The sequence below is a fragment of the Etheostoma spectabile genome, chromosome 15, assembly GCF_008692095.1.
Source record: "Etheostoma spectabile isolate EspeVRDwgs_2016 chromosome 15, UIUC_Espe_1.0, whole genome shotgun sequence".
NCBI classification, from domain to species: Eukaryota; Metazoa; Chordata; class Actinopteri; order Perciformes; family Percidae; genus Etheostoma; species Etheostoma spectabile.
This window is the reverse complement of record NC_045747.1, coordinates 12,945,319-12,956,576: the sequence shown is the minus strand read 5'-3', so window position 1 is coordinate 12,956,576 and position 11,258 is coordinate 12,945,319. Positions and strand designations below refer to the sequence as shown.

Here is an 11,258-nt window from a genome sequence, read left to right as displayed (position 1 = left end):
ATGTGAATGATTTGTCTCATAATTTCTGGCAAGACTCCAAACTCCCCCCCAAAAATCTACTCTATCCATCTACAAGTTGCTTTGCTGCAGTCTGAGCTTCTCAGTGTTGCTATGCCAATTTAGCTTCATGATTTTTAGTAAAGGGATACTTTACCGTTTAGATTTAACCTTTGTGTCAGTAAAAAAACGGTAGTATTTTCAAATGACCATTTTTCCCTCCCTCATGTCCCCCTGAAACGATTCTTCTCTCTATTCTGTGTCTGGAAAAAAAACGTATGATGACGCAAAAATCATTGTTTTGTGTTATCTGAGGCATTTTTGCCCAGAGGCTCGGGACTAAAGCCAGCTAGTTCCGCATGTTTTCAACCTGCCCATAAGGGGTGGGACTGTCACAAACCTAAAGCTAAACAGGTGTTCTTTTCAGCAGCAAACTTTTACAACAATCATGTGCATTCAAACTACCGCACTTGTGTACCACAGGGATATATTGGTACAGATTGGAGAATATGTTGGAAACTTAAAGTAAGGGGACATCGAAAGCGGTTTGCGTGAAAGCCAAAAAGCAGGAAAAGGGCAGGAGTTCAAGCTAGGTGGACAGCTAACGCTAATGCTAGCTGGCGTGGCTTAGAAGTGGACTCGTAGGCAAGTGAAGCAAGTGCATTCAGGGAGTTGCTGTCTTCCATCCACATGATCCAAAAATAATTTTCTGTTTTTTTTCTGTCCTAGAAGCCACCAACTTCTAAACAAATGTCACATTTCTACTACATAAATGACCCAATTTAATACATACTCATCTTTCCAGCAGTGAAATATACCTTTAATCATTGCGTTTGTATGTGATGGGGCGTTAACTAATCATGCATGCGGCATCTCATCATGCAAAACTTTTAATTTAGGTATAATTACCAACCGTCATTGATGCTTCTTCAGTTCTTTTAACTCGGATCAAGCTACATTGTTGCTTCTGGGTAATTCCATGGAACACCATTTGGTGGTTGCAGCCTGAGCTTGGCATACATGGTGCTATCAAATTTATGGGTTGTTTCCTTTATCAGGAAAGGAAATTGCAAGCACGACACAAATTATCTGGTGTTAACGAATAAAACATCAGAATTGGATTGCGGTTGTCTCTAATGCTGCTCAATTTGGGTTTGGCTTCCACACGAAAAGTCTCCAACAAATGTACCATTTCTAAATTAAGGCTGTTTAAAGGTGATGTAACGTGAAGTTCTTTCGATATAGGAGACTACACTTGAACCAGATATGCCGTATAACCAGCTGGCCATCATAACTTCAAAAGCTTCTAAATGGTAATTGGTCGGTTGGTATTGTAATTTCAGGTGTGCAGGAGCTTCATTACCCTTAAGAGATGTGAAAATTCTGATACGGTTCAAGTCCAAAGATAGCTAGATAGATTCCATACATACCAATTATTAATATGAACAAGGTGGAACATATCCAAATGCACAGGGTTTAGATGTTCAACTCTTTGACGGATAGACGGGCTTGTGTGCGATTCTTTCCGCTGTAGTTCATCTCAAATACCATCATGAGCACCTCTTTAATGTCAAGCCTCAATTTTGCATCACTTGCCAGTCTGAGAGTGCATGCGGACGTCACTGGAGACGCCTGAAGCTCTAACATGATGTTATTACTGGTCAGAAATTGACCATTGAGATACAAATCCCCGCTCACCGTGGATGGATGATGTGTTCATGGCTAAAAGCTAAGATCTCCCAGCTGAGATGAACTTCTGCTCTTCTTCTTTTCAGAGTGAATGCTAAGTGGACCAAGCCACTGTCATGATGGTCACTTAAACCTTGTGTTGTCCTGGGGTCATTCTGACCCCAAATAAAATCTTTTGCCATCAAAATATGTTTTTTATTCATCAAATGCTCTGAAAATAATGGTAGTTGTTTACTACTACGCTCTTAATAATTGTCCTCTGGGGTCAAAAAGACCCCGCAGCACAAAGTGGTTCAATGCAGCAGATAGCAAATTTTGACTGCTCGTCAAAACATCTTCGCTCATGGAAGTTTAATGTATGGGGTCAAGCAATTGTTACAACAACAAAACAACAGAACAGGTCTTTTCACACAGGTGTTGGGCCATTTAACAGTTTAGTCAGAGAGACAGGCAGCACAATGAGGAGGCAGAAGCTCTATACTGCAAAGGAGGCCTGCGAGATATTTGTTAAAATGAAAAAAAGACAGATGAGGAGAACAATGCTGAACATAATGAGGAGGATCAATCAACTGATGAGGAGGAAAATAATGAGGTGATAGAGCCAACATACAGACCGCATGCTGCTTTTTCCTTGTAAAAAGCCCCAGTATTGCTTGCTGCAGAAATGGAAGATGAGTATAAATTGAAGGAAATTGATAAACTTGATGATGAGGTAGAACCTAATGCTGATATAGAAGAAGTATCAGATGTTCCGCAGTGACTGGATAGCTAAGTTGGTAGAGCGGGCGCCCATATTTAGAGGTTTACTCCTCGATGCAGCGGGCCCAGGTTGGACTGCGACCTGCGGCCCTTCAGTTGTCCTGTCAATAAAGGCCTAAAAATGCCCAAAAGATTATCTTAAACAAAATGAAAAAGGACAAAACATTGATGTGGTCATCCATCCCTCCCAGTGACAGACGATGCATGTTGACAGCAGAGAGAGAAACAAGCCCCCATAGTCTCCAATTGATGACATAAGTCCACTTGACCTGTCTCATTAGCCTTAAATTTTAAAGGAAAAAAATGGTTTTAATATGTTTGAATGAAGTTGTTATTAAAGGCTTATTACAGAATTAGTTGAAGTATCCACTAAATATTATTTAAATAACAGTAAAACTAGATGGGGTCATTTTGACCCCAGAGGGCAAAAGGTGTAAAGCATTCGGGAGGACATTACGAGAGTTAACTAAAAACCTTGTAGTTCATATTTAAAGTCAACAAATTTCTGCACTGCATAACTAAACACATACTAAATGGCAAAAAAGCATTATATCCTTAAAGTAGATTCTCTTTTCTCACAGTGTGACTGTAACAGCATACCTTTTGAAAAGAGTTTCAAATATAAAGTGTGAATTTAGCATTACCAATTTTATTAATCCAGTAACATCTCAAGGTAAATTAACCTGTATTGCAACCTTAGGCTACTTGTAAAATACAACTGTAAAAGTTACATCCGACAAGACGACACTAGCCAATTAAAACCAGACTCGCATTCTTGTTTTATTAATACTCAACTGGGGATTAATTGGACAAAGAAATCTACTCATGCATGCAGTTTTTTTTTTGTATGATTTTAGAAGTTGCAATCATTAAACCCCCTCAGGGTGAACTAATTTGTCATTGCATCAACATTAACCACCAGTGCATAAGCCATGTCTTTAAGAGAAGGTTAGGAAATGTGATTGCACAACATTTGTCACAGTTGATATGATTGAAGATTTTCAAGAAGACCTGATAAAAAAACAACTAAAAAAACGCCATAGGACAGTGATTATAATTTGTTTGATACATGTATCTTCTCTCTTCTCTTATTTCAGATTTGCAAAATGTCTGACTTTGAGGATTTCAGCAAGCCAGGAGGGCAGGCGAATGTATCTGAAAGCTACCAGCTGAACCCCACCAGTGTGATTGTGTCAGTGGTCTTCTCCCTCATCTTCCTCCTGGGCACCATCGGCAACAGCCTGGTGCTCGCTGTGCTTCTGAGGAGCGGACAGGTGGGATACAACACGACCAATCTGTTCATACTCAACCTGAGCGTGGCCGACTTCTTCTTCATCATCTTCTGCGTTCCTTTCCAAGCCACCATCTACTCTCTGGAGGGCTGGGTGTTTGGTTCCTTCATGTGCAAAGTGGTCCACTTCTTCATCAACCTCACCATGTATGCCAGCAGCTTCACACTGGCTGCTGTCTCTGTTGACAGGTATGTAGCATCTGTCAGTTCCAGACGAGAAAATATTTAACTGTGCACATAAACACACAACAGCCTATTATACAAATACTTACTTAATAAAAAAAAAAACATTATTCCACATATAGCCTACCTACCAGGCTCCTATGTGATATTTGAAACCTCCATGACAAACGTTTGTTTCCTGTTGCAAAAGATTGTTGCTAGGGCTGCAACTGTCATGATGGAAATTGTCATTGATTCATTTGTTAATCATTTTTGCAATTTATTTTTTTAATCCAGTGATTCCCACGGGGTACTTCTAATAATAATACAACTGCTGTCTTCGAGACTCTCACAAGCTTTAGCTATGAAACAAAATATTGCATTATCTGTGAAATCGTTGATCAGCCTCTCTGAAAGCAGAACATTAACCAGATATTTTCACAGAAATGAAAAAAAAATAGAACGGTGCATTAACACCCAAAACATCTATCAGGTGTCAATTGACAGATGCGAGAAGAAAAAACAGACATATTGAAGCTTAACAGAAGCACCCACTAAACTGTAAGCATCATTACTTACACCTTCTCCAGAACTAATTAATGACTTCTAATGCATTAGGGTTATTTTCTTTGGTGTGAGTCCTTCAAGATAAAACCAAACCCAATGATGCATCTTCCTGTAACCTTTATGTCAGAGTTCCTGTAGTAAATATGAGCAATAAATACTGTACCTGCCTTCTGTGTTCTGACTGACACCCCGCAGAGATAATCACATCATTTCCTAAGTCAGTTAACAAACAAAAACATTACTATATATATACAAAATAACAGTCACCTACCTGAAGTCTGTCCCCTCAGGTAAAATAATTCTGTGACACTCATTTGCAAACAATAACATTATGTTAAACAAATATAATAGGATAAAAAAGGTTTATTCCCTTCTCTTGCTTAGAAATGTGACATCAAGCCTATTAGGTCATTCAGCAGCATAGAGATGTGTGGTTTTAAACTACGTTACCCTTCCAAGTATTCTCAGTAATGGTGTTTTTTACTGGGAATCACATTTGTGTCTCCTTATTGGTTTTAGGTTGTATAAGACAATACCTCAAAAAAAATCAATATGGAAGGCTGTAAGGAAGCTTTCATTCAAGTCCACATGCTATGATTTCTTTTAGGTGCATAATTCATCACAAATGTTATTTTTCTCATCTGAAGATGAAAAACAACTCTGGGAACATGAAGACCCCAGAGGTACCCATTAATGAAATTACTCAAAGACCCTTAAGACCTTAAAGAGACACTGCGTCTGTAATTGACCATCTTATTAGAGAATCAGTGGCTGAAAATTACATCCTTCACAGAGTAAGCGCTAAGCCATCATTATAGCTGTTGGGCAACATCATCAACTCAGTCAATATGGACAGAGTTGGTGTGCAGCTGCCCTCTGCAGCAGACATCCTCTGCTCACACTGGCTGTGTTTACACTTTAGTGGATTCAATAGATTTTTCAGCATGCCAGCCAGACACTTCCTCCCCGGTCTGGAAAAGAGCAGGAACATCCGAGTCGGGATGTTAATGGATTTCTGCTTTTTTTTCCCCCTCAGTTCCCTTGTAAGAAGTAAAGAAAAGGCAGCAGCTTACAGTTACACTTTAGACCAGGAATCCCCAGCAGGATAGCACAGATCAGCTTGAATGAACAGCCGCACACACACTCAGTCTTTCACAAGTGTTTGCTGCTGCAGTAAGCCGCCCACAGGCAGATAATACGTTTACTGTGATGTCATGCCAGAAAGATATCCCATGAGGAAAGGATTCAATATTAGACAAAACAATTTGGCATTACTGCTGCTAATTAGGGGGTTAATTTACACAAATGCTTAACTGAAGTAACAGTACAAAAACAGCTCAAAATAATATGATGCAGAGTTATTTGTGCCTCCAACTCCTGAAAATCTCTTAAGTTAATTATAAACCTCTGTGTCAACATGCACATCTGTTGAGACTGCAGTTATAGATATGTATGCAACTGAAGTTGCAAAGACTAACTCATCATTAAACAGATGTCTAAAGTCAAGTCTGAGCTCAAGATACATTGCATCCAATTGCCAGATTTCCAGTCTCCTACCTATAATTCATATGGCTGGACAACTAAACAACTTTAAAGTAAATGTTCTCAGTTCCACACTCTGGTGAGTTAAGGTCTTTTGCCTTTGTAGGGCCACACACACACACACACACACACACACACACTCTAACTTTAATATCCCCAGCAAATCGGGTTACAGCCAGCTGTAGGCTACATAGACAGCTAACACACCAAATAAAACAAAAAACACAAGTTACATTTTAAGAAAGTCATTTACAATGATAATGGCAGTCAGCATAAATGTATATACAGTACACTGCAGTTCATGTACAAATTTGGGCAAATATCGAGCCAGTGTTACATTTGGAAAGAAAATACTGAAACAGCATCTGGATTGAACCAGTTCCTTGTGAAGTGAGGGATACTTTGAAATTCAGCCAGGGCTCCATTTCCCAGATAATGTGGTGATTTTGTATTTTGTTCAACAGAGGTTTCCCCCGTCTGATTTTCTACATTTTAGAGTAATTCAGGAAAACATTTAGAATCCAATCAAAAACACGAAAAGCAAAGCGTTTTGCCAGACATTAACAGACTGTTCATCAGCTTAGGCTTACTCACAAACTGCTGAGTAATGTCGGAGTACTTATCCAAACCACTGAGCCTCAATTTGTGTCAAGTAGGTTTTTTTTTTTTTTTTTTTTTTTTTTTTTTATTAAGTGTCTTTATGCCTCATTTCAGTGAGGTTTTTCAAAGACCGGAGAGGCTTGTATTTCTGAGAGCTATAGCTGAAGTGTCCAGTAAATGCAGATGTTGAGGACATGGATTTGCAGCTTTACCCAAATTCCCAGGAAGGAAGCTGCAATACCTCAACTACTCCCTGTATTTCAGAGATGAGCTCAAAAAGCAGCATGCTGAATATGGTGAATGCAGCTTTACATGTTCAAAGAGGAGCAAACCAAGTGACAATGAGGCAATAACTTTAGCAATAATACATAAAAAGCAGTGTGGCTCTTCATTATACCACCTGATTTGTGGTGGGATTTGTTCCGTTATCACCTACCTTCTCAGCAACATTAGAAGCAGAAACATTAGATTATTGAACATCTTACAATAATTTTTTCTGTGGATATAACAGCCAGTATGCCATATTTCCCTGAGGTACAAAGTATTATGTTTGTAATGTGATGCAATGTGTATGTGATGAACTGAAATGTACATTTCAACTTTCAACATTTAGTCACAGCCTCCTTCATCCAAAATTAACTTCTGAGCGTAGACACCTCGAAAAAGGTCTCAGTCAATCACAATTTGTATGCATGTACACAAGTAAAGAGGACATTGTACCGGGTTGTAAAACAAACATTTTAATAAACCAATGGATTTATTTCCAAATTGAACACATTTACAAGTGCTAAAAATTATGGATTTTTATTAATGAGAGTTTTGGCAGCCACCTCACAGTCTCTCCATCAGCCTACAGTCAAAAGACTGAGAAGCAAAACATAGCATTCAATGGCTATCAAACTAATAAACCATATTTATAGCATTTCTTATCAAATTTACAATGTTCTGTAAATACAGATTTCTGATCCTAAGTTAGGACTGTATTACAACACTTTAATTATGAAGACTTGCACTCTTTCAGCCTATAATTATTACCCTGGCTCAGTATGTCAACTAATTATCTTGTTCATGTGGTTTGGATCACATGTCTGTCAAGTCCTCCATTTGTTCAAATTTCCAAAAGGACACAAGTACAACTCAAATTTCCAACTTAAATCTCTTTTATTCTTACTTGGCTTTGTCAGATGATTGGTCTGCCTGTAGATTAGGGGTCAATAAGGTTGTAAACCTTTAAAGACAGAACCAAAGTTAACATTTTGAAATAAATTTGCCTTAAATAAAATGCCTAAACCACTTAAACACTACAAATTGAATATAGAAAAAGACAATTTCGTGAATTTTACAAAGTTAATAAAGCTCTAGCATTTAACAGAACTTAACATTTGATCATTCTTTTGCATCTTACTTTTAATTTCTTTCAAACTCAAAATTAACTATTATTTTAGCATAAACCCATTTAACACAAAAGTCAATTTTAAGTCATTTAAGGGAATCTAAACAGCAGTTAAACATAGCAAGCAGCATTTCAAACATTCTGAAAGTGAATAAAACATTTCACCGACCATTGACAAATTTGGATTGAACTTTGTGAGTGAACTTGGAGTGTCTTCTCTCTGCAGTTTGTTTGCCTGAATGACTGAGCACCTCCATGTCTTAACAGGTGCTCCAAATCAGTGATAACGACCGATCAGGTGCAAAGCAGCCAGTTTGCTGCTGCTGGTGCACTCTGGGAAGTGCAGTTCTATGATAGAGCCTCATTCCTGGGATTCAGCTTAACAATTTCAATGTGTGATTTGTTCTCTTTGTAGGTATCTGGCCATTCGTTACCCGCTGCGCTCCAGAGAGCTACGGACCCCTTGTAACGCAGTGGTTGCCATGGTGATAATATGGGGTCTCTCTCTGGTTTTTGCGGGTCCTTATCTCAGCTATTACGACCTTATCGATTACGCCAACAGTACTGTGTGCATCCCTGGCTGGGAGGAGCAGAACAGGAAGGTGCTGGACACGTGCACCTTCCTGGTCGGCTACGTCATCCCCGTGCTGATTGTGAGTCTCTCGTACACTCGAACCATCAAGTATCTGTGGACGGCTGTCGACCCTCTGGACGGCATGTCAGAATCCAAGAGGGCCAAACGCAAAGTCACCAAAATGATCATCATTGTCACCGTGCTTTTCTGCATCTGCTGGCTGCCGTACCATGTGGTGATCTTATGCTACCTGTACGGAGACTTTCCTTTCAATCAGACCACCTATGCCTTCAGGCTTCTCTCCCACTGCATGGCCTACGCCAACTCGTGTGTCAACCCCATCGTGTACGCTCTGGTGTCCAAGCACTTTAGGAAAGGCTTCAAGAAAGTGTTCAGCTGCATTCTCAGTAAAAATGGGAGAAATAAGGTCCATGTGGTTCATGTAGCCAACACTGTGCCCGGGTTTGAAGCAGGCTCCACTGAGGTGTCACAGATGAACGAGGAGAACATACGACAGAATGAGTGTGAAATGATGAGCAGGCGGATCGTAGAGCCAAGAGAAGCCACAGTGGCACTGAATTTGCCATTTCAGCGGCAGACTTGACAAGTGATTCAGCTTTTTCTGACAGGCTCAGTACAGATTGCCTTATGTGAAAGACACTGCAGCTATGTGTTAACGTCTCATCATGACTTTCAAGAGATGAGATGAAATGAAACATGAAGCGATCGTTTGCAAAAGTAGATATCTCTGTTTTTGTTATTTTTACTAAATCATGTTATTTTGTGTTCAATCCAGGGAATATCATTCAAAATTGGTGGCAGGTTGTTTTGAAAGGAGATCTCAATTTTGGTTTCATTTTCATAAATCACCTTTTTTTATTGTGCACTCAAGGGAAAATCAATCAAACTAGTGTTGGGTCATTCATTTTTTTGAATGGCTTTTATCTGTTTTTAACAAATGAACTCTTCATAGTAACGCAGATAAACTGTGTTATTGTGTATATGGTGAGTCCACAACCAAATATATGTTTGTTTCATCATTTTTGTCAAGTACTTACTCCCACAATGCTCCATTAACAGATTAGAAAGGCTTGTTAGTTTTACTAAAAGTGAATTCTCAGTATTTCCTGTTTCCACCATTTGCCTTAACCATGGCCTGTTTATTTCTAGTTTCACAAGCATTTGATACTCTACATTATTCCAGCACTTTTTAACAGCAGAACATAATGTGTCTAATAATATTTCAGTTATGTTTTACCTTTTCAATGGTCACTATCTTTGACTGTAGCTCACATGTCCTTATGTGGTCTTAATCTTACATAAACTCAACTGCAAATGTAATCTTCAGCAGTCAGATGTTGATTAGTTTAAAGTGTTAAGCTGCTCATAACCCCTTAATTGCCTCCTCAACTCCTCCACTTGCCTCCTCTCCTTTCATTTGGGTCTTAGTCCCTCCCACCGAGGAAGCAAGGGAGGAGATAGGCAACAACCAAAGAGAGATGAGACATCCTTTCTTTTGAATCGTCACATAAATTTGTCAGCTGTTTGGGCGGAGTTAGCAACTCCTTCAGCTGCAAATGGTGCTCTCGTGTATCCTCACTAATGGCTCCTCCGGTGATCCCTCCTCGATGCTCGCTCCTTAGTTCTTTGGCCGGGAATAAGAGCTTTGAGACGGTCTCCACCGTGGAGGGACAGAACAACTTCTGGTTCAGCCGAGGACGGAGGAGTCGGGGAGCTATCAAACAAGGGTTAAGATGCACCTCTAGTCTATTATTAAAGTTGTAAATTTTCTAACTGCAGGATGTTATTCGGTCCGTTTCTCTTCTATCTTGCATGCAGATGCTGTTCTGTCTTCTCAAGATATATCTGGTATATTTAAATTATACACTGTATGTTATAACATAAACAACTTTCCAAAAATTGTGTGCAAACATTATATTCCGTTACATTTCAATTTCGTACCAGCATTTCAAATGTCAACATTTGGATTGGAATGCATTCTGGTGCAAGAAAAAGTTTAAGAATCAGGTGTCATATAAATTAGATAAAAGCTTATTTGAGAAATATTAAAACAATTCTTGGTAAAAGTCAGATTCAAGTCTTTTCAGACCCCTACAATAAAACTGGACATATTTTCTTGCTTTACTTGTATTTTGGAATGATTGTAGTCATGGCATGTTCCTCTTTGGTGTAAAATAGGATGTACTTAAATTAATGTTTATCAATGAGTGTACAAATTAAGAGTTAAGTATTTTAAAGTTGTGTATTTTGTCTATATTCTTCAGTATCTCTCTCTGTCGTGTCCTATTTTAGAGCTGTACAGAGAAAAGCTTACATGTGTTTTAGCTGTGTTCTGTTCAGATTATGTAAGATGCAATTTTCCTCTTGAGAGACTCATTCACAGACGGAATGCTCTCCTTTGCACTGAGCAATTTTCCTCCTGTTTGTTTTCTGTGATTTTGCCCGTTGCATCTAAATGTGTATAAATGTATCTCTCTGTTTATTCTGTTTGATCATTTAGACTTTCAAACTTAACAGCCTGTAGATTTTATGAATATATATTTAAATAGATATTTATCAAAATGTTTTAGAACACAATGTTATACAAACTTAAATAACCAAATAAAGTATTTTCTGCTGTGAACTGATGTCTATCTATCTATCTATCTATCTATCTATCTATC

At 38.7% G+C, this 11,258-nt stretch overlaps 1 protein-coding gene across 1 annotated transcript in view; it reads left to right on the top strand.

The window, feature by feature from the left end:
• The window catches only part of galr2b (galanin receptor 2b), a 12,379-nt gene extending 1,213 nt beyond the window's left edge, over positions 1 to 11,166 (top strand). Inside the window, exons 2-3 of the mRNA XM_032538115.1 lie at positions 3,543 to 3,925; positions 8,416 to 11,166. Of these exons, the coding sequence (XP_032394006.1) occupies positions 3,552 to 3,925; positions 8,416 to 9,178 (1,137 nt within the window). The 5' untranslated portion in view covers positions 3,543 to 3,551 and the 3' untranslated portion in view covers positions 9,179 to 11,166. The remainder of the gene's footprint in view (positions 1 to 3,542; positions 3,926 to 8,415) is intronic.
• Positions 11,167 to 11,258: the final 92 nt, after the last annotated feature.